Raw genomic sequence first — 24,474 nt, 5'->3', positions numbered from 1 at the left:
TGGGCCTGCTGCTTAACAGGTGTGGATGAGCTGGAAAAGGCTGAGATACTCGATGCCTTCTTTGCCTTGGTCTTGACTGATAATCCCAGGTCCCTGAGACCAGAAGGAAAGTCTGGAGCAAAGAAGACTTACCCTCAGTGGGGGAGGATCAAGTTAGGGAACATTTGAGCAAAGTGGACGTATGCAAGGCCAGGGGACCTGGTCAGTGCCTGGATTTGATGGGAATAAATAACAGTGCTGCAGCCTGTGCTATTTCCATCTTTCAGCTGTTAGAAACAGCAGTAGCCAAGTGCTCTTTTTGTGTGAATTTATGCACTTTGGGAAGAAGATGCCTAAGTAATTATAGTTTTTCAGGCTAATTTCTCTCTGACTTTTAGACGGTATTAAAGACAAGGAAATACTTGTGACTGAGAATCTCCCACATAAATCTATAAAAACAACAACAAGGTCTAAGACTGCAAGACAGAATTTCCTGAAATAACTGGAAACAGGATAAAACATTGATCCATATTAAAAAAAAAAGCCATTTTACACATATACACCTCTAGACTGACACATGCAGTACACACCTGCATACATAGACACATTCCAAACTTGTATCTGTCTCATTCTTAAAACAAGCAGTGATTAACACTGACAAAATACTCTTTTTCTACTAATAATTAAAATTAGTATTCAGGAGGATTTTCATCTATGTATCATAAAACCCAATAATTTCAGTAAAACAGAGAAAGTATTATTTCACCTAAAATTTGAATGTCGACTGTTCTGCTCATACAGAATTCTGGAATATTTCTACCTTCAGCAAGATTAATATTTTTTTTTTCCTGGACATGTTATTTCTTCAAATAGCAATACTGAATAATGATTTTAAGATGGTTAATTTAATTCTCATGGAATTATTTACAAAGTTGAGATCACCTTTTTTGAGGTTTTCCACTCTCCTCTTAAATTTCATAAACTTTTATAATTACAACTCTATTCCTTTTCTCTGTTTTACATCAAATTATTTAGATTAAATCTATCATTATTTAGCTTAGATGATCTAGTTCCTGAATAAGAACAAAATAATTGCAAGATTTTCAGTCTTTAATATGGAACTTCAGTGTTCATTAAGCTTATTAGTAAGCTGTTATGAACGCTGCACTTCAAAAATTATGTTACCACTCATTTATTTTTTTACTGTAGAATCATACATTACATCACTTATGTTATTCCTCAAGAAAACAACACTGCATTTGCATCAAACCGATTATCGCTGTGTTATGTTGCTTAGATACTGTAAATTTCAACTTTAATGTGTTTTTTGTAGGCATTTCACTTGCAAATAGCAAGCACTGCTTCACAGAATACATACTCAGGAAACATTTGTTATAATCTGCAATTTACAACCTATTATGGAGAAGGAACAATGTAGTTTTCTTGAGACAAGGTTTTATATGTTCAGCAATATTAAAGCTTTATCAAAATATTGAACACATACCTGTTCCCAGGCAAAGACATGTTGATTGAAGTAGAACTGAATTTGTTCATTGGCAATGTTGATACAGAGTTGTTCAAAAGAATTTTTTTTGAAATTCTCAAAGCCAAAGATATCAAGAATTCCAATGTTCAAACCATCATCATTTCCACTGCAAAGATTAAATAAACTTTCTATTGTTGTATCTTTAGTTTACGCTGACTAGCTTCATTATTATTTCACAAAAGGAAATAATGGGCCAAATCTGTATGCCAGTTAAATAGGATAATTTTTGCTAAACCAGATATCTCTTAAAATAACAATCAATATTTGTTTGAAATACAATAAATGCACATCAATTCAAAGATGACTGTATTTGCAGACCAGATACACTGAATCACATAATGATCGAGTCAACCGATAAGCGTATAGAGGATTACAATTTTGTTTTTAAACTAACATTTGCTAGTTATTATTCTATTGTAAAAAGCTGACCACAGTAGAGAAACAACATGCAGTTCTTTTTGTTTCTCTTGTAATAAAACAGGCTTTACTCACCAGCATCTTGAAATTAAAGATTGCTGTCATTAAATATTATTTCTTCATATTATTTATTCACAACAATTAAAACTGCTTATTTTAACATGAAAGTCAAAAGAATGAATAGCTAGACTTTTTATACATCTAAATAACTACTTTAAGTACTGGAGTGTGGTATGAATTTAAATTACCAATTAAGTTCCAGAGAAGTACTCCTAGTAAAAATTTCAGTTTGAAATTTTAGCTAAGGCATTTTGAGAGATAAGTGGTCATTTCTGCAACCGGAAAAAAGCTCTAATATTTGTATTTATTTGCTGAAACAAAAAATTAAGAGGATATAATTTTATATCAAACTGAAGTTGACATTAGTGTCTTTTCCTAGCTAAATTAAAAAAATAAATCATTCTATCTATAAAACCCCTTTGACAGGCTATCTGTAACCAATTTTTTTTTTTTTTTCATAAAAATTTAGGAAATTGGATATGAAGAAACAGCCTCAAGATACTCATGAATAGCACTTGAACCTCTTTGTGAAGTCCATCTCAAAAATGGAAGTGTTTCACTGTGGAGAGATCAAAGCTATTTGTTGATTTTGACCTGAATTTGGTGACTATTTTATCTATCTGGAAATTACATTTTTGGTGAATAGACCGCTGAAATTTCTCTGCCCCATTCTTTCTCAGACCTAATTACATAAAAATAGCAAATACAAATTATTTTACTACCACAAAACCAAAGCAGACTTCTGGGGTTTTTTCTTTTAATAGTGAACATTTCAGGTTGAACTTTCTGCCTCCTCACCAGCATAATAAGTATTCAATTTGAAAAGGGCTCTTTAACAGGCACGTGAGAGAGGTACCCAGGCTAGCAGTGCTGCCCCATCTATCATGAATTTTATCTTATCACTTACTGATTAAAGTTCTGTTTATTGCTGCTCTGCTGTAACCAAATATTTGAAAGTTTAGACAAATTTTAGGATTGCAGCCTTGGCTTCCCTCTGATGTTAAAAAAAAAAAAATTAAAAAAATCCAGAAAATCCAGATTTGCAAACGAAAGCTATTTACTACTGATATTCCTCTTCAGGTAGTTATAAGTTTCCCCTTTTTCACTGCTATTATCAGCCATAGAGGGCCCTGACCTACAGGATCTACAATGCAAGCCACATCATTTCTTCTCTGATTAATTTGCAAAATGTGTTATAACCTCATTCCCAATATCTTTCTTGTCTTTGTGTTTCAAATGTCACCTTGTAAAGGTAGGATGGACATTTAACCTCGGTAAATGCATTTGGAAACTACTCTCACACATATATGAAACCACGCTCATAACAACAGCAACAGAAGCAACAGCATCAGTGTAAATAAGAGCAGAATTTGACCTATGTAATCAATAGATGAATGTCAAAAGTTGGGCCTGAAAAAATATGAAGGAAAAAGTAGTTAGTATGTAATTTACAAAGGGTTAAATGAGTAAAGGTCAAACAGGAAAACACCAGACACCCGTGCTATCCATATCTACTGTATTTTCACTGCATACTATGAAAAGGATAAAACCTTTTTTTAACATGGTGGTGTCATAAACAAAATGGTAGCAGAGAAAAAGTAGATGAGAAAACTAAATGCTTTACTGTAGACGATATTGTTCTCTCTTTAGTCTGGAAAAGCTTCTTTTACCTTAAATGTTTGTCAGGTTTGAGTAAAGTGTTGATGCGATTGACTATCCAGCTGAAGAGGCGCCCATACAGTGCTTTGGCCATGGCATCTCTGACATCAGTGGCTTTTTCCACAGTGTTGGGACGAATAATTGTTTCTCCTCGAGTCACTACACAGTGAGAGGTGAGGGCCTCTTGCAGTTCATCTGCCTGAATACACAGCAAGGATGCACCTAGGAAGGTTGGTCACAGGTATAGCTCAGAGCCAGATTTTGAAAGGAAAAATATGCATTTTTGCAATCAAAGCTGCAAGTGCGATGTATTATGAATAAGGCCCAAATCAAAGTCTTGAACTATGACTAATGAGGGTGTTCACACCAAACAACTGGCAGTATTTAATTTAGTCACTAGCCTTCCTAGCTTCCACTGCAGTCAATGAGTAAGTGATTCAAAACAGAGGCCTTTAGGTTCTAAACTGCTTTATCAAGGAGGCTATTTCTCCAAACTGCCTATGGAGAAATGCTAGGGAATCTACGTGACTATGTCTGGAGTATGTAAATTGTGAGGTGTGAATATCCCTCTCAGTTATAATCCATCCATATAAGCCACTGCTGTCCTCCTTTTAGTCCAGGAAAGGGGTGCTTCTTTCCCAGTTCCACAGTGTTTTTCTATCCATGGCAGGAAAACATCTAAGAAGATAGCATGAAGACTTCATTATCTCCCCACCTGTAATTACTGAGAAAGAGTAGCAACTTTCTTGAGAATTTTGCCTCTTTCCTTCCTCTGCTCCTCCCGGCAGCCTATAATGTAAGGTATCCCTTCCAAAGAATTAGTGAGATGTATTTCAACAGGCACATGTAATGAGTATCTGAGAAGGAAACTGGAAAAAAAACTATTCAATGTGCTAATGAGGTTCTCCATCAAATGTTTAAATAACCTTCAAATTCCAAAGATTTCCTTTGCAGGCATCTGCAGTATTAGTCATGTTTCCTGAATGCCAGTGAACTGGTTAGTCAAATAAGGTGCGTGTCCTGGTTTCAGCTGGGATAGAGTTAACTGTCTTCCTAGTAGCTGGTACAGTGCTATGTTTTGAGTTCAGTATGTGAAGAATGTTGATAACACTGATGTTTTCAGTTGTTGCTCAGTAGTGTTTAGACTAACGTCAAGGATTTTTCAGCTTCTCATGCCCAGCCAGTGAGAAAGCTGGAGGGGCACAAGAAGTTGGCACAGGACACAACCAGGGCACCTGACCCAAACTGGCCAACGGTGTATTCCATACCATGTGACGTCCCATCCAGTTTAGGAACGGGGAAGTGGGGGGGGGGGCAGGGATTCACCGCTCGGGGACTGGCTGGGTGTCGGTCGGCGGGTGGTGAGCAATTGCACTGTGCATCATTTGTACATTCCAATCCTTTCATTATTGCTGTTGTCATTTTATTAGTGTTATCATTATCATTATTAGTTTCTTCTTTTCTGTTCTATTAAACCGTTCTTATCTCAACCCACGGGTTTTGCTTCTTTTCCCGATTTTCTCCCCCATCCCACTGGGTGGGGGGGAGTGAGTGAGCGGCTGCGTGGTGTTTAGTTGCTGGCTGGGGTTAAACCACGACAGTGCGGAACATGGAAAATTTTTTCTTTTTACATTTGAATTCAGGTGGGCTTGGAATTAATCTATCTTTAGCATTTAATTATTCTTGCAAAATTTCCATGTGAATACAGTTTTCATTGATAACTCTCGTGCAATAAAAGACATACATTCACTATCAAAACACTAAAGGAAAGCGATCTTAAATCAAGAAAAAACACTCACAATTCTCAAGGGCTACTGGATTGGAAATGTTGCTCTTGTCAATCATATGTTCAGATACCACTGTAGAAAATTCAATGTTACCCACATTTAAAATGGCAGCCAGGACACTGTACACACTTCCAAGTTCCTGAAAAGTATATTAAAAAAAATGCAATACTTAATAGCCAGATAGATTTGTCACTTACTTTGGTTTGTATGACGGGCACATGTGTGTGTTGTTTCCTGTTGCCTGCCACGTGCCCACAACTTTTAGGAATACTGTTCTCAGCAGTTATTCCCTGTTCTGTACTCAGCATAGTCTTTCAGGTGTAAGTCACCCAACGAGGGCAAGACAAACTGTAGCCTAATATCTCTTCCATACTTGTCAACAGGACAGGATTGACATCGAGTAGGGGAAGCACAAAATAGTGGTGAACATAATCCTCTTACACAGAAAGAATTCAGAGGTTATTTATAGCCACCCTTCACTGTGCCTGCAGGCACAACTGTGTCTAAAAATGTAATACCTAGATCCAAAAAAAAAAAAAAAAAAATCTGCATCTATGTTTCTTGGACCACGGAAACAAAGGTACTCCAAATAAGAAGTCTGCAATGGCTCCCACTGATGTCATCAGAAAAAGTTTCACTGTGAGAAGAGTGAGACCTCACATCTCTGATTTGGCAAAGCACTTTACCTTTCAAAATGTCAGTTAGGAACTGCGTACTCACCAAAGCACTTTAGTATGGACTTTAGTTAAACATATTTAAATTTCAAATGGTTTAGTATGTTCTGAAGAGGGATTTTGCCTTGAAGAAGGCTAGTATTAGTCTGGACAGTGAAGTGATATGTACAGTAAATTAAAGTACTTATATATGACAGATAAAATCATATTTGTAATTAATTAAGTAATGCTTTCATTGCAGGTTTGACTGAGATTTGAACTGTGAATTTTCATCTGAACTGTGAACGTTTATAAGTATACTTGATGATCTCTGAGTATTTTCTACTCAGAAATGCTGAGGTGTTCCTGTAAAGCAGACTAGGTTTTAAGTTAGGAATCTGTGATACTATGTATTTTGAGGCATGTAGTAATAGTGTATTTTATAAATAGCAGGTTTATAAGTTTTATAGTAGTTTTATAAGAAGCAGTTTTGTAAATTTGATTGGTATTTTATAGACAGACTTTTCATAATTGCACAGCATTTTATCCCTAATATTCAATAGTTTGCTGGTACCATGTCAGGTATCATTTACTCAGATAAAATCCTTAATTGCTTTAGAATACTTGATCTTGTTTTCAACACTTTCAGAAATTAATCTAGCAGTTAATAAATTAATTATTCCAGTGACAGCAAGACTTACTAGATAAGCTCACTCTAAAAAATTATGCTATGGGTAATTGCCACACAGTTTACCTAGGTTTTAAGCAATCATTTTCATTTTAAGCTTAGGGACACAGATGAAATGCAAAGAAATGGATAGCTTAACCTCTGCCATTGTGCTGTACAGTATGTATAGCTGCTGACATTTTTGTGCCCTTTTCCAGTGTGTTTGAATTCTAGCTTGATCTGTCTCATACAGCATGATTATTGTTCACCTCAGGCAGTCCTTTCCTATTAATTTTGCCACGCAGCCTGAAATAAAACAGTGTGATTTTAAGACAGGGCGTACTGACAGTAGGTACTATTAAAGCCTGCCAGTCAGTTAAAAACAGATTTCTAAGAAATAAAGCCTTATTTAGGTCTCAGTTTTAATTGAAGAGGAGAAGATATTCTGTCAAAGGTCTTCTTCTGCTAATAAAACATGGAACATGCTTATATAGAACCTCCTCTGGGCACTGCGATGAATGTCAAAGCTTAAGGCTGCATTACTAAAAAGTGAATTTAGAAAAGAAACTGATTGTCTTCCACTATCTTTTTCTCACTGAAAATAAATTGTCTCTGCACATGTATCCTAGATCAGAACCTCAGTGTGGGAAGAAGACTTCTCTGTTCCTTCACTCTTGCAAACACAGCCTCAGACAGGCTAACTGACCCTGTGGAGAATGTAAGACAGGCTAACGTGGATGGGGCTCACGTGTAACCACAGTTAGATTGCCTGTGGTACCCAACCTGCTTCTGAAACTGGGGGGGTTCTACAGGTAGGTAATTCTTTACCGATTCAGCTCACGGTGGCTTGCTGAGTTAATCAAGTGAAGATCCATGCTAGAACTGCACGATGTGGCCAGTGACATAGTTCTAACTGGATCTTCAATATGTAAGGAAGGTCTCTCTTGGATTATCAGGATTATTGTTTCCATACATCCAAGTGAACAAAAGAACCAGGAACAAAACCAGACTTGCTGCTTTTCATGGTATAAATTAGAACTTATCAAGGTCTCTGGTGCTGTGACAAAACTGCTATCAGTGCTGAACAGTGCATATCCTTCCGCGCTGCTTCTGGAAAGGTGAAAGTACAGGTGTGAAAGGATGTGATAGTACAGGTGTGGATATTACTAAGAGCAGTTGTGAATAAGCTTGTAGAGGAGAAAGAGACTGTGAACTCTACTGCTAATATGACTTAATGCAAAACGAGTATGGAGGAACAGAATAGGTGAATAAATCTGTTCTGCTAGCTATTCAAGTATTTACGTTGAGGGAAACCAGAAATATTCAATTGAAGTGAGTAATTTTCTGTGAAAAGCTCCTTAAAACATGCAGTTTTGTCAAAGAAATTAAAACATACATCCATTCTGCAGCACTAGCACTATATTTCACAGATACTATACGCATCATACTCCTACTATCGTTTGTGATAAATAAAGTCAGAGGTAAACTACAGCTGTAATGCACCACTTCTAAGAAGAGAGAACTAGGGTGTAGGATGGGGTTTCCTTCCCTTGCATCCTATTTTATAAATTCAGAGGCCTGTTTTTATTTTAATTATACCAAAGACAGCCTGAGGAGACGGGTTTAATGGCCAGCAGAGCAATGATATGAGATCATAAAGAAAGAATGGGTTCAGTTAATGTTTAGTGATGAGATTCACTCGAAAGGGATGTAAAAACTTCAACTTTACCCCTGAGCTGTGAAAATGTATTGAGTTCATCAAAACTCAGATCAACTCAATGAATTTTTAGAACTCTCACCATGGACTTCATCTTCAAACAGAGATGAGGCTCATATTCACAGGCCTAAAATTATAGGCTAATAAATAGTTACAATATCATTTTCTATGCATTTAATTTGCAAAAGGCCTTTCTTCCCAATTACTCAGCTGTGCTGTGTTCACTGATTTCAAAGTCTTGTTGACTAATACCATTTTATTATTTTATCAATACCTTGAAACCTTAAAAATTTAAATGTGGTAATATAACAGTAAGTTGACCATGCAATATCCTAAAACATAAATGCATTACTGCTAAAGGAAGAAAATAACAAGGGAGATTATTTGAATGCTTTATATCAGATTTTCCTGCTTAAGGTAGTCATTAAAGTTCACCAAAAAAAAAGGGGGGTTATTGGCACTCACCTCCAGTGTAAAACCTATGACTTTGAAGCACTGTTCAATTAATTCAAACTGAGACTTATAAAAGCTATTGTTCATGAAATCTTGCACTATTCGGAAATGATCATTTTGCAGATATCTGAAAAAGTTGATGGATACAGAGTTAGAATGTAAATAAGGTTGAGAATTCAACACTGCATTTCTTAGTAATCAATTTATGTAAAAATAAACTGCATTACCTGGGAGGTCTATATTCTGGCAGTTTATAATGTGCCAGTTTTTTCTTTTCTGCCAGACCAGCATAAATATAATAAAAAATATGGAAATTTTTCTCTCCTCTGAAACAATAGAAACAACAAACTGATTTAGTAATGTAACTACGTTACATTTATTGATGACATACGTGCTATTATTAAATGTTGTTTTAATAACAGGCAAGGCTCATGCAAACTGAATGAAGCTTTATTACACAAGTTCCTGTGAAGTGAACACCATTTTCTGTGCCACTGTGTGTTTGTTCTGAAGCTGCCAGGGCAGCTGCTCAGTGCCACAAGCAGCTAAATGCTGCTCTGCCTTTGATGAAGTTGGTAAGTGCTGGGTGAGATCTTGCATGTTGCTCAGCCACCTGCATTAAATGGGCTGCTTAACCTCCAGTTATTTTAAAAAATCTTCTGACCATGGGAAAGCTATACACTCTTGATTCACTGAATCCAGTATGTTTGCTGCATCCTTTAGCAGTGAACCAAGAAAGCACATAAGCAGATATTCAGCAAAGGGCCTTATGACTTGGCATGCTTTGCCTAGAAGTTAGGTGCCCAAACCCAGGACAGAAGGTTTATCGCACATCCAAGGTTCCTGTGCACCTTATGAGGAAGAACTGGATGCTTAGGTGGAAATTTGCAACCACCACTGAACCCCGAGATGGCCAAGTCAGTCACTATGAAATGGCAAAAAGGAATTGTGTTCAAACCCCGGGTTTCTGCATGAGCTGAGGCGTGTGTCTCAGGAGCACCATTACATGGGTCTGTGAAGCAGGATCAGAGTCCAGTGCACTCCTCTCTGCATGTGGGGTGCCTAGATCAGAGTCCAGTGCCAACTTAGTGTGCGTATTTTACTGTGGACAGTCAGTTGTAGAAAACAAGATCAATTTAAGGAGTAGAAGCAGATCCCTTACCTTCCCACTCCATGTCTTAACCATTAGGTTGCATAGCCATGCTTTGCATGCTCTCTGAAACCTCACTGTGTCCTGATGGTTTGTGTGTTCTCTTGGAAAGGTAGGGGATACCTGTAGGTTCAAAATCTCTTGGCTTGAAGTGGGTCTGGAACTTGGGTCTCCCATTTTCTGGGTAATCAGTCAGTGGTTTTCTGCAAAAAGTCATTCCTAGCTCTCCATGTGAGTTTGGTAGTCATGTTCTCCCAGAAGAGCAGAACAGACTGCCCTTGCAATGCAGGTACCTGAATGCCAGTTCTCTGCCCTGGCACAGCTGTATGGACCAGCCACACAGAGACCTCAGTGAAGAGGAGAACATGTTCGACACAAACAGCTTCAGGCGCCCTTGGAAGTTCATGCCTCAAAATTTAACCTCCCACAGTGGCTCTCACGCTAAACTCTTCGGTGGCATTTTCTTGTGAATTCACACATCTGAACACTTACTAAATAGCATTTGAGGCATGTAAATGCTTTGCTGACTTCCTGTTTCAGCATGTGGCTAAATATAAATACAAACTGACAGCCACAGAACAAACCCATGAAAAGTTATGAAAAAAAAAAGTGGCATTTTAAGGAAAAAGCTGATTTTATTCTGAAAAAGCAGTTTCTATGCTTATGTTCAACTGGGGAAAAAACATAATTTCATAACATTGCCTCTAAGTTTAAATTGTTTATTGAAACATTCCAAGTGATACTTAGATGTTCTTCATGTCACAAATCTACAACAGGCAACAAGGTCAGGCAGAACTACAAAAAGAGTAAAAATGAGTAAGAGATCAGCAAGGGGAAAAATATCAATCAGTGACAACATTCTTTGTCTCAAACTCTGTTTTTCCTATTGTTATTATGGCAGAAATACAGTTGCCAAAATATTTTTACCTGGATGTGCTACATATTAGGATAGAAAATACATATCAATAATTTAAATTAATTGGAAATGCCATTTAATTCTTCTGTCATTTTATATTATGAGATACACACGACAGAGATGGATCTGTTCTGCATTTGGTCCATAACCCTTTATAACCGAATCCTACTAGATGCTCCAAAATGGAAAATGAGCACTTTGCAAACAAACAAACAAAAAAGCTACAATACTAGAGGAAATGCAGAGGAATTAAATCCAAGTGATACACTTAACACAATATTTCAAACTTCCACAAAGAAATATAGAACTGAAATGTTAGAAAGTTTTTAATTCTTTACACATTCTGATATACTTTATATATCACATATGCATTTTTATGAGATTTGTTTAAATAACCCAGGAGGCAATGAAAAAGAAAAATCAGGAGTAGTTTTCAGCTAGCTTACAGATTTATAAGCTATTCATATATAATTTATAAGAAAAAATCCCAGTACCTTATTCATTTTCCTGTTTTGATCCAAGGTAATTTCCTGCATTGTAGGCCTACTCTGTAACCCCCAAATTAGGTCAAATATAATTTTTATACTTACACTGCCTGGTGGACAACTCTGGATTTTTCAAGGAGATACTCTGAAATCTGAGCTCCTACTACAGTGCCACCACAAGTGAATTTCATTTCCAAATATTTCCCAAATCTGCTGGAGTTATCATTGATGATAGTGCCTGCATTCCCAAATGCTTCTACAAGGTTATTCACCTGGAGGATCTTTTCCTGTAGAGTCCTGTTATTAGCCTGGATATGAAAAGATATTGCTTAAAATTATCAGTAATCATCCAAATACATTAATTCTTAAGTGTTTCTTTCCTCTTCTAGTTGGTGTTGTGAAGTGTGACATCGTCAGGGCAGCCATTCCTATTGAATCATAAGGAAAGAAAGGCATGTATATATCATGAGACCTGTCAGAATACAGCAATCTGCAGAACTAATGGCTGGCTGGAAGAGATAACACACATAATGATAATGACAACACCAGAACTAATCGATTTCTGTGGTCCAGCACTCTGAGATGGCCAGCTTGCTTTTAGGATCTTTCTTAGCATCTGCTTACTGCTGCACCACACCATACCAATGAATCAGTTTGCTTGCATCTCACCTGGGACATGCAAAAATGGCATTTTATTTAGACAATTACGGTGGTCACTTCCCAGAATGACCATCTCCTATCGACAGCAATCTGGTTGTGGAACGAGGTGAAAAGCTAGAAGAGGATTTTATTTAGTACAGTTTGGGTGATTTGAAGACACTCAATTAAACAAGGGATAGATTAAAAGTCACGGCCCTCACTGCAGTGGGTACTTTCTTGCAGAATCCCCAAAATATTTTCAAGTGACCCTAGTTCAGGAGGGAGGAAGGGGTAGATAGATCAGCATCAGGTTCCAATCTGACCTTACAGAAGTTCTTTGGAAAACGTATCACAGCCTTGCCCCCCTACCAATGCCTTGTCCATAGGTTCAGTCAATTAGGCCTAAGATAGCAAAGCCTTCCAGAGGCATCCCCTTTGAAACATACCTTGCCCAGGACAGTGAGCTGCTGAACCAGAAGATGGGCACTTTGTGTCTTGCCAGCTCCACTTTCTCCAGAAATAACGATACACTGCAGAGAACAAGAGCATGACTCTGAGCTCATTACATATCTCTCAGCCTAGCAAAGGATATAATTAAGACACCTCATCTTTACCTGATCGGAATTGTATGTCACCATGGACTGATACCCTATGTCAGCAACAGCAAAAATATGAGGAGGGTTGGCAGTCCGTTTGGCTCCAATATACAGTTTGGAGTGCTAAGTGTAAGAAAAAATGAAAACATTATCAGTGTACTTTAACAATTTTTTTTTATCAGGGTTCAGTTTTATTTTCAGATTAGTGTACAGCATGCTGAGGTTACCAGCAGTGATGTTTTCTGAGTGAGCTGTTACTGCACTCACTATACCATGAATCTGTATGTACTCAGTACTACAAGAACTGCTAAAAAAGCAGCACAATTTTGTATGATGTCAGCCCTGATTATGCTATGAAACTCCAATTATTAGAAGAAAATTTAATACTGCCAGATATCAAGGACCAATTTATAATTTCATTTTATTTGTACTTCACATCCTCTTAGTATTTCTGCATGATATTGATGTCAAAACGTAAGATCTTTTCTGTACTGTAGTATCTGATAATTGATAATGCCAAATTATTGTATGACCAGAATTTCATATCTGTCCCCTTTTGTATAATGGGGAGGCAAATTCACAAAAGTTAAAATTTTACAGGGTTGCTTTGTGAACCCTCTGATCAATTAAACAGCTATGGCTTTCCCAGCTTTCTTGGGAGGAAATGCCCCCAGCTCCTACCTCCACCCATTCACGGAAGTTCTCTGTGGGAAGTGGGGGAGAAGGAATGCTCCCTCCCACAGAGAGGGGCAAGATTCACCTGAATAAATGCACTTACCTGTACAGATAACACTTCTGAACTAGCTGCTATGGGCAGCTAGCGCCTTTACACTCCGTGGGATTCTAGTCAACAAATCTCATTAAGTTTAGCACAATTTATCTCATCCTAGAATGAATGTTGAAAGTCACTAGAAGAACAATAACCTTAAAAATCCTATTTCTATCCATTGATTAAAATGGATGACTTGATCAGATATAGCTGTTTGCACTTTAGACGTGATATAGACATGATCTACACTAAAAAGATATCAGAAATTAAATTTTCTGGAGTTTCTCATTTCTGTGCTGAAATTCAGCCCACGATGAGGATGTGTGTCAACATGCAGTTGAAGGGACAACTGTATTGGTAATTCTGTTGTTCAGTGAACTGAAGTATATCTCAAGAATAGTCTTACTTATACTTAACACAAATATTCATATTTTAATGGAAATAAGTGAAAGTTTAAAAGAACCAAACCTAGATTTTCACACCTGTGAAGAATAAATATCTATGTTCCGAAATGGATTGACAGCAATGAGAATGTCCCCAACATATGCGTAGATCTGATCCTTGGCGTAACCCTTCTGCAACTGCTCTGTTACTGTATTCTGATGGAGAAAGAATAGGAACATTGAATCACATGGGGGAAAAAAGAATATTAGGAAAATGTATAAAATATTTATGTAGTTACAATGAGTGAGGATAGAGACAGAAGGTATTGATAGTCAGGAATACAACTGATCATGATCAAAAGTAAGTAACGCTTTCAAACACACTGGCATTCCTAATTTCTTGTGTCCAAACTCACTTTGAACAATATATACTGACAGATCCCCAAGTGGCTGTAGACAAATGAGTTAATAAGTACTGCTTTAATTCAACTAATCAAAGGTTTCCATGAGACAGTCCTGTCTTCATTTCTAACACTACAGCTCCATGTAACTTATCAAGCAAGAGCCATATGTTTGAATTAGTAACTGCCATTACAGCTGCTCTAACATTACTCTCAGTTACAAGACAAGACACAGATGTTCAACTGTTTGGATCCTATTAATGTAAACAATCAGGCATCTTTCTGTATTAACAACCAGTCTCTGCTGTGATTGTTCTTTGCTGCTGGAGAGCCAGTTCTCCCTGCACCAAAAAAAAAAAGGGCCCATTAGTGGCATACCCAATTTCCTGACATAATTTCCCTCAGCTTCTTCTGCATACAGACCTGGGTATGTACAGTGCCTGGTTAGGTTTCCAATTAAAACAGGACATAGAGCTGGATGGAGAAACTCAAACCAGCCTTGAGACTATTCTGAGGTACATGCGAAAATATTTAGGCCCTATTCCCACTGGAACAGAACGACCGACAGCAGAGGACTACAGAAGGAATTGCTTTCCCTCCACATCCATCTGCTTACAGTGTTGTGCACTGTGTTCTGGTTAATGCACTTAAAACCTGAATTCTCAACAACTGAAGAGGTTACATTTCCTTCACAGGAAAACATAAGGAGAAAACCTTGGTTTTCCATTGCCTTGATAAGCTCTTCCCTTTTTGGTTTTGAATGCTACCTTGCTTTTGGCCATAACCAGATTCACATTAACAGAATTTTTTAGGGGAACTTCTGCCCTTTTTGAAATTATTTCTTGCACTGAGAGAAGGCCTCCTGTTTTGCTCTTCTGATGGGGCTATCTAAACTGGAAGAAAAGTTGGAATGGAAGAAAGGAGACAGTTCTGAGAAGCTGCCATTCATAGGTGAAAGAGATTTTAAACTGGATTGGATTTAGTAAAATGTCACACAGTCAAATGATGCCTTTATGTAGAGGCTTCCTGAGGACTTTCTTGAGAATTCTCCACCTCTGAGGAGATGGGATATACTTCCGACTCGTATGGTTTTTTGTGTGTCTTCTCTTTAGCTCAGATTGTTTATATGATTCACGGCGAAAGATAAAAAACAGTCTTGCTAGCATATGGCTATTCCCAATATTAAAAAAATGCTTAAATCTGAGCTTTGTGCAGTAGATAAAGTTTGAATTAGCTCAATTAGTATTAACTAAACATTATGCTACTATAACCAAGGTCTTGGATGATGGAAGATGTTCTGTGGGCTGTTAGCATTATATAGTTTCCCAGCTCAAAAGCTGCATTTAGTATTCTGCACAGATGAAGATACAATATGCGAGAGAAGTTTTACAGATAAGAGAATGTGAATTATAGTCTATGCACAGCCTGGTAGAGGAAGAATGACAGTTTGTTTACAACCACTGATGGCCTCTAAGACCTGCAGATAACGTGCTGTGGCCCTATTCTTCTTTCTGGTTTGAAGCTTAAACACAACAGACTTCCCCCCTCCCTTATGCATGTTCTGCTGCTCCTAGTGGACTCATTTTTGAACTTTGACAAACCAGTGAGATTTGTATCAGTAATTTTGTCAAAAGTTCACCAGAAGGCATTGACAGGTCAGAGCCTCAGCTGACATAAATTGATCTCAATGCATCTCCACACCAAAGTAACTCAGTGAGAACCCAGCCTAGGAGAATATGGTAAGCTAGTTTAAGACAACTCGAGATGTCCAAGCAACAGAGGAGAAGGTGCTTGTTCTTGGACGGACCAATTTCAGGTTAACCCATCATTGCAAACTAGATATTTAGCTATAATACAATCCAGCGATATAAATACTGTTAAGGAAATGGTGCTACAACTCTGCTCGGTCTCAGGCTGTAACTGCAGAGGGTGTTTTATCTTTGAAATGGAACCATTCCTGACACATAAATCTAATCTAAAATATTTGGCATAAACTGGTAAAATGCCATTGTACACTTACACAGTTGAAGTGTGACAATATAGTTGAACTTGAAAATCAACAGCACACCATTGTGTTTTAACATGTGATTACCCCTCTTCAGGAAAACATGAAAAAAAGAGGTTCTTACCTCATCCAGTACCTCCAAGGTTGCTAAATCATCTACCTCTTCCTGGTTTGAAACTAGTGACTTACTGTAGTTCCCTTTCTTTGTATGAATACGTTCAAATCTAGAAGAGAAAGACATGCAATTTCCTGATGTAAGGAAACACAGAGCAGATCTTGCATACGTAAATGTCTTGATGGCAGTTCAGCCAAAACATTCCAGCTTTCCATTGTTCTGAATTCAAACACATGAATGAATAACAGGACAGGATATAACTTCTTAGTGCAGCACACCTGTACTTGACAATTCAAAATCTATGGTTTGGTCCCACAGCTGATACCATGAAGCTTCTTCACTGTACAGATCCCTGCTTGATCACACCCTTACATCAGCTGCAAGACTGGAGTTATGCAGTACAGGGAAAAAAAGAACATATTTATAAAGCATATAACAGTCAAACTCTGGCACCTACCTGCAAAAAGAAAAATGACCCATATAAAAATTATGGATAGGACAAAACCAGGGGTGTATGATGAAATAATATGGCAAGGATGATGCAGACAAAGCATTCAGGATGGAAACATTGCTAGCTTAGTAATGACAATGCTCTAAAGCCTGGCTGAGATGACTGCACTGTAGAGCAAAGTGCTACAGAACCACTGGGGTATGTGAAATACATCCTGACCAAGAAGAATTTTCTTGGACTCTACAGAAAAAAAAAATACACAAAATAAGGAAACAAAATTTCAAATCTTTTTCCTATCAGGGTTAAACTTCAATTAAGTTTTAAAGTGGAATTTCTTTTCTCTTTTAATCAAACCAAAGAAAACTTTATGCAGTCTTATAGAAATTAGCAAGAAAATTCTGGAAGAGTTGGATCATTCTCTACCCAAGAGTAAAGGCATTGCTAAAGAAAGCAAAAGCAGCAGAAAACGCAAGGTTTACAATTCACATTAGTTATACTTGCTTTATGAGATAGGGGAAAATCAGGGAAAGGGAAACTAGATAAGTAACAGCAGAGTTCACAAACTAAATCAAGCTCAGATGTGCAATACAGCACAAGCACAGAAAGACTATCAAGTAAATCTGATCTCCTGATATGACCTCACTCCCCTTAATACTGTAGGTAGGAAGGCACCTCTCAAACACATGGAACATACACCCTGGTAATCTGAGACAGCAGGGAAACTGTTGTGTGAAACACACTCACTCTTTACCTTGATTCCAGACAAGATCAGGGAAATCCTTTATTTAATTTTGACATTTGGGTATATGGCATGAGTAAAAGCAGACAGGTGTTTTCTACCTAGGCAAGAACTTTAATATACAGTGAAGAGACAACAGGAGAGAGAGGGCAGTTGCACCAAGATGGAAAGTTAGACTGAATGAACATCACACTGATGGGGCAAGCTAGGAGACTTCTGAACTCCCACAGTAAAATTTACTGCAGAGTTTAATGGGCTGCACCTGTTCCACGAACATCACCTACTTCATGGGTGCTACTTCAGGTCATACATGCTGTGCACTGATGTGGGATGCAGGTGCAGAAAGTCAAGCAGAAACCCACTTGGCATCAGTTACTGATTCCCAGGACTGAAAAGGGGGCTGGAAGAAATGGCCAAATAATGCCCTCCCAACCTGTGAGCGCAATCAAGATCTGAATGATGGAAGTGCAGGCATGAGTGCACCTCATCTAGCACTGCTTTCAATTTCTCTTGTCTCTAACTATCATTGCCTGAGGGTGACAGAATGGCCTGTCCTCATCCAGGTGCCAGTAATGGAGCAGTTTCTTCCTCCCTTAGGCAGGTGCCAGCTACCACTGGAGTCTTTCCATTGTCCTTAGTGCAAAGGCAAGAGTTTCGCACCCACAGCTGACTAATTCCACAACCTTAATATCAAGACACAAACATCTAAGACTACACTGCAAGAGCTAGCATAGTTTCACAGTCTCTGTGCCAATATCACAGCCCAATACCCAGTGTGGAGGCTAAGTGACCAGGAAGCACAATGAACAGTACGGATCAACAGGATCTACATTGCCCTGATGGAAGAGAGGGACCAAGTTTTGCCAGTTTTACACCCAGCTATTTTGCAGACTACTCTCAAACTGTTGTTAGGACCCTGGAGCTGCACGGGAAAGCAACCCACTTCAAATGTTTTCTTTCTTTCAGTATTTACTACAGGCCAAAAAAAGACTGTGTAAATACAGTTGTAAGGATGATGGTGAGGCTGAATTACATGGAGGTGAAAAGCAGAGGGAATACTACACAGCACAGTACCAGAGCCTTATTACTGCCATGCAGCACAGAACATGGAACGCACGGGCCTATACCAACATGAGCAGCACAAACAGACAAAAAGAGATGCAGGAGGAGTGCGTGTCTGTGGGGGGGGAAAAAAGGCAGCTTTTGCTGCAATAAATCCATAACTGGGCTGTAATTTGATATGTATTTAAATATGTTGAAGCAGAAAACACACAGGAACACAAGCAGGCACATCAAAAGGGATGGGCCTGGTGTAAAGCAATCACACCTCTCCTAGGTCCGACCTCTTCTTCCCTTTCCTTTGGAACCCATTTGTACCGTGAGAGCTGTCCTGGTAGTATGGTCCTCGCAATAACACTGTGAGACAATTTTTGGTTGTATGCATCCCCAGGTTGTATTAAAAAGGATGTGGTAATATTAAGATTTAAATTGGCTCTTCAGCCTTGCGTGGTCTGCTGGTGCTTGATTTGCATTTACCAGCTAAAGGATATTACTGCATTCAAAGCCAGAAGTGCAAGCAAAACCCTACCTCCTCAATAGAAATCTAACCCCTCTATAACCCACATTCCTATTTATACCTCTTTTTAACAGTTTCAGTTGAAAATCTAAGTTTGGACAGTTGAAACAATTTCTCTTTTTTTCCTGCGTGAAGGTGATTTTGTGTCCAGACGATGCATCTAATATCAGTATGACTTTGAGAAAGACTATCAACATGTACATGAGGGAAAGATGCAGGAACTGCAGGACTATGTCAAGCTCTGCTGTTCTATTTTTTCCATTGCTGAAGGAAGACCCAAAACAAGACATCTGTCAAATTATGCTTTCCATTTCTGGTGGAATTGTTACACATTGAATACACTCCCCCCCCCCCCCCCCCAATTGTTACTGCATATCAGTGAGAGAGTGCCATTTCCCAAGATTTCTTTCAATTACCATTTTTTGTTTATTGTAGGAAGTTAACAACTGCCTTGCAGAAAGGGGGGGAATGCTCCAGTCATGGAGATGTTTCTTTTTCTTTTTTTTTTTTTTTTTTTTTTTTAAGGAAACAATCTCTATTTATGCCAGGGAAGTTTAATTACATAAAATTGATTCTCCTATAATCCTCTTCAGCTGACATTATGAGAACGGTAGTGCTTGTTAAACCAGATTATATTCTCCATTCTCCAGAGTACAGCCGAGTGGCAGATTTGCAGAACACAATATTTTTCTGCTTTGCTGTCAAAGGGCACAGACCCCTCAAGGGCAGTTATACTGCTTCACTTGCTAAAACTCCAACCACTTAAAAAACCCCACATCAGTGCTGTTGACATCAATGCTGAAATTTCATTATCGTCATGCACATAGACATTGTGAACTGAAATAACCATGTTTCTCCGTTCTGTTCAGAAATTATTTGTTGGAGGCATTAGATCTTACAGCCATGCTCAACAAGAAATTCAAGCAGCTAAAGGCCAGAAACATCAACCCAGTATGGACAAGAAAATGAGTCAAGGCAGCATTGTTTCTGTGCATCCTCCTTCACACCCCCCTGCTTATCTTTCAAGGCTCAGTTAAATCAAAATGAGGCAACTGCAGCTTTTTCTTCTTCAAATTGTCAGAATGTATTTAAAAGATTTCTGATAGTTCCAAAAATAGCATGAAAAGGGAAGTGTGACTCACGATGCCCTGCTGAACTCTCTGCCTAAACTGGTTGGAGAATCACCTACAGACTAAAAAGTGACAGGAAAAGGGCTGGCCTTAGTCTGGGTATAAAGAAGAAACTAAAAATAATTAAGTTTTCTGTAAGGTGAAGGTGGGAACAGCTGTATACCTCCCAGCAGTTACAAATAGCATTAAAAGTGACAAATGGAAAAGAAGCAACTCAGAGAAACCTGTACAGGATCTGTCATTGCTGGTGATTCTACTTCTCTGGAGGCTGCACAGAGCAATATTAATTCAAACTTATAATCAAAATCTCATCTTCAACAGATGTATCTGGTGAAATATGCTTAAATGAAACTATAGCCTTATATCTATGCAAAATCTGTACCTGAATTTAGGAAAGCGTATTGATAAGACTGCAGCTGCATCTGCCAATGCTTTGCAGACAAACCTGCGCTCCCTCTATGTTTAAATGATTGCACAGCACCAGCTGCAGTCTCCGGGAGCTGTGCTCAAGCTTGTGCAATGCTGCTGAGAGCACAGTGCTGCCCAGCAGAGCTACGGGGCTTTTGATTCAGAGGTGGCCAATTGGGTCATGTCCTGCTCTGCACAATCTGTTTGCCAAAGTCTGTGCTGGTTTACCATGCCCTGCAAAAAAGCAGATTATTGGTCCTTCATAATAGCTGCAAGAAATGGCTGTATCCCTAACAAATTTCAGGGAAAAATATGTGTTCTTAACTGAGCAAATAAGAGATCTCTAAAAGGACTCTTGGGGATTAGTTCTTTATTGCCCTCATGAGTCAGGCCCATGCTCTGGGGTCAGAACCATACTGAGAAGATGAAGGAAAAGCTTCGAAAGTAAGTGATGCCTGGTGACGTATCCCGCCTTCAGGAGAAATAAGTTGCTGAGCAAGTGGACTGACACAACAGTACAGTAGCAGTTGCAGAGCATTACTGCCAGGGAGTCCTGAATGCAGGAGGAACTTCTTTCTGTTGTGCTTCAGGAGGTAAACTATTCTTCATTCAGGCATTGCTGCTGTCCAGTGTATTGTATGGAAGGATATTCTTATTCTGCTGTAGAGATGTGTATTAGCTAGAAGCATATGGGACCAGAGATCTGCTTATTCTAAGGCCTGTGTTGCCAGAAACTCACCATATCTACAGCCTGAGAGCAGTTTTCAGCATAGCCATCCTACACAGGAGTGTCCTCAATGCAAGAATACACACTCCTTGTTGGTACAACAAAGCCCACACTGAGTTACAGGAGAGGAAGAAGTGGCTTGAAGTGCTCAAGGATTAGTCTGGAACTCCAAAGCCTCAGGTTTAAGCCCCTACTCAGATACAGATTTCATGTGGAGACCTTGACCAAGTCAGCACCGGACTCTGTGAGCTATCTTACTCTGCTCCTCATACTGCCTTTGTCAAGCTAGTGTGGTGATCTCCCACCCTCTGCTACAGCCTGCCCTTCAGAGTTGGGCTTGAAGGATTGCTATCAGCTGCTTTCCACTGGCAGGATGAGTCAGAGAGACAGAGAGAGAGAACACCCAGAAAATAAGTGATGCAAGTCTGCACAATCAGGGAAAGTCATGGAAGGAAACTATATGGTGCTCCCTGCTTTTAACAGGGGTGAGTAAATTGACAACCACCTTTGTGCATGTTGTACATGAACTTCTATGAACTTACCTCCCTGAATTTTCCAAATAGTTAAACAGAGCAACTGTTTAGCACCCTGTCACTGGATTTCAGTGCTATCCCTACATGGTAAATACAGAAGGACAAAATCTTAGGGGAGTAATTCAGCTCACTCAAAAGCCCTTTCTCTGAATCACTTTGCAGTAGAATGGGTCTCCTTCCCATATTTATTTAGAGGGCATACAAAGATGAGGCTCTTAACTTGGGGACCAGAGTCAGTTGCTGAAATCTAGGTGCAGTAAATATCCCTCACATATGCAGCTCATTCTGGAATGAGTCATAATTCCCAGGAAATACATGTTGTACTAATCATTGCATATTTCTGCAGAGATTATTGTAAAAGCAGTCAAGATTAACACAGCCAAACAACTCAAGATAAAAGTCTTACGAGCCTGACTGTCAGGTGTAGATGCGACAGTTCTGAAGGCCATTTCAAAGACAGCTATTTCTGTTGCAAAGTAAAACTCTTTACAAGGCAGTTTTTTTTCCCTCATTTGGCCTAGCAAGAAGTGTATTTTTAGAACAGTTTTGGGGTATATGCTGCAGCACTCATTTCTAATAATTATTTTCATCACCAATTATAGATTTTAACAGCTATAATGTGACTCACAAGAAGTATGTGATTGAAGGATTTGCTAAAAATGAGGGGAAACATAAGCAGTGTCCAAAGGTGTATGATCAGGCTCAAATGAGGTTATTGTTTCTTCATTAGAGAATTTGTCTTATTTTCATTAAAGATTGCACAATAAATTCCATTATCATGCTTTTTGTGTCACTATCAACACAGAAAAGAATTGGAATACAGTATTTAAAGAGTTAGGTGGTCCTGAGGACTGAAGTAACAGATATGGGATGAAGTTTATTTGTATAAAACCTCAAGATCATACTACTAGAATGTACCAGATTTTTTTCTATTAGTTGAAAGTTCATCAATTTGAAAAGACTGAGCGAAAAGAAGTATCAAGATGATTATGAGTCATGAACCCCTCTGAAAAGATGCAAATACCACATTACAAAGCTGCACAATGAAATAGGCTTTTCTTGCCATAGCCATGACAAAGGAAACTCTTGCAGAAGCCCAGGGACCTTGTCCTGAAAGTGACTCTCTTCACCAGGAATTCACAGTTCAGTGAGAACCCAAATGCTAAACAAAAACCCCCAAATTAATTGCACTTAGTATGCAACTTCACCTGCTTCACCTCCTCCCTAACGTCGATTTATCTCCTGTAGCTTACTTCATCATTCCAAACAGCAGATTTTAGAGATGTTTCAGTCAAGATGCTACAGGAAAGCGTTAACATATCAAAGGATATTTTCTCATGCTCTTCCCATTGTAATTTCAGCCTGAGAGCTAAGCTAGGAAAGGTTAAGTTGCAAACAGATACTTTTAGCATAAAGAAGTGATGACTTTAGAGAAAAATGCATTGCATTTGCTCAAAGTAAAAAAGTGGAATTTGTAATGAAGCTCATTGCTAGTATTCATGCTTTTTTGAGCCTCAAGTAGCACAAGATATGCTAGTGTTATAAGATTGTTCAGAGGCTGCTGAAAAACCAATACAATCTTCCATCACCTTCATTAAGTCTGGAGCAGGTCTATGGCATATTGCCATTTAAAGTTTTATCAGCGTAAGTTGAGATTTCTCTGGTTACTTGGGAGGTTGGTGGGCTCTGTTCCTCTTGCTAGGTGTTTAGAAAGGATGCAGTACAATGCAGAACCTAAAACTAGGTTCCTCTTCACTGGAATAACAATAACAGGAAGGTTCAGAGGGCCCAGTGCAATGCCCTAATAACTCAGTGACTTGTCGATGTTAGAAAATACCTCAGGAACAATGGTGCTAATGGGAGTGACTGTAGGGTGGCCCCACTCTGTGCTTAGAGATCACACACTCTTCCTGAAGCAGACATAGTGCACAAAGATTGGATCTGAAGATCTGGCCTTCTGCAAAAACCTCTGAGAATGAGACATAACCTAACATGATCTCTTCTTTTTGAACTGTATCAACTGCGCATTCAGCAAACAACAAGGTAAGATCACAAGCACATCAACAGACTACCACTGCAGAAGGCAGCCAGAACCAAATTACACCTCAGTATGCTGGGCAGAGGGTGATTTGATTCTGAGTGAAAACAGGAACAGTGCACACAGAAAGACCCAGTGGCTGGACCTCAGCTATTAACTTCCAGGCATTTTTCTTTTTTCTTTTGAAATAGAAAACTTTTATAAAAGACTTTATAAAGTCAAATTTGAAGAGGAGAGTAAACACATACTGAGAAAATAACTGGATTCCTTACTTTCAGCGTTAAGTTAACATTACCAAATTTCTTGAGTTTATATGCCATGCCTGTTTATACAACACGACACAGGTAGGAGGATTTCTTCCCTTGGTGCAAGGAAGAGTTCCTTAAACTACCTGCCTCCCAGTGCCAAGAAGCAGGAGAGCTGTGCCTTCAAATTATGGACCAAGAAAGCGTGAGCTGGAGATCAGGAGGGAGCT

General features: G+C 38.7%; 1 protein-coding gene across 4 annotated transcripts in view; it reads right to left on the bottom strand.

Annotated features, from left to right (window-relative positions):
- Positions 1 to 24,474, bottom strand: part of MYO3A (myosin IIIA) — a 124,882-nt gene that overhangs the window by 43,682 nt on the left and 56,726 nt on the right. For all 4 annotated transcript variants that reach the window (XR_008237631.1, XM_052804548.1, XM_052804532.1 and 1 more), the window contains exons 11-20: positions 16,407 to 16,506; positions 13,976 to 14,092; positions 12,743 to 12,847; positions 12,575 to 12,658; positions 11,595 to 11,797; positions 9,166 to 9,264; positions 8,951 to 9,065; positions 5,461 to 5,587; positions 3,673 to 3,883; positions 1,484 to 1,631 (exon numbers count right to left, since the gene is read on the bottom strand). Coding sequence is in view for 3 of the 4 variants with exons in the window: in XM_052804548.1 (XP_052660508.1) it covers positions 1,484 to 1,631; positions 3,673 to 3,883; positions 5,461 to 5,587; positions 8,951 to 9,065; positions 9,166 to 9,264; positions 11,595 to 11,797; positions 12,575 to 12,658; positions 12,743 to 12,847; positions 13,976 to 14,092; positions 16,407 to 16,506 (1,309 nt within the window). In the remaining variant the exon portion in view is untranslated. The remainder of the gene's footprint in view (positions 1 to 1,483; positions 1,632 to 3,672; positions 3,884 to 5,460; positions 5,588 to 8,950; positions 9,066 to 9,165; positions 9,265 to 11,594; positions 11,798 to 12,574; positions 12,659 to 12,742; positions 12,848 to 13,975; positions 14,093 to 16,406; positions 16,507 to 24,474) is intronic.

This window comes from Harpia harpyja, chromosome 1 (assembly GCF_026419915.1).
Source record: "Harpia harpyja isolate bHarHar1 chromosome 1, bHarHar1 primary haplotype, whole genome shotgun sequence".
Taxonomy (NCBI): Eukaryota; Metazoa; Chordata; class Aves; order Accipitriformes; family Accipitridae; genus Harpia; species Harpia harpyja.
This window is presented reverse-complemented; position numbering and strand designations above follow the sequence as displayed.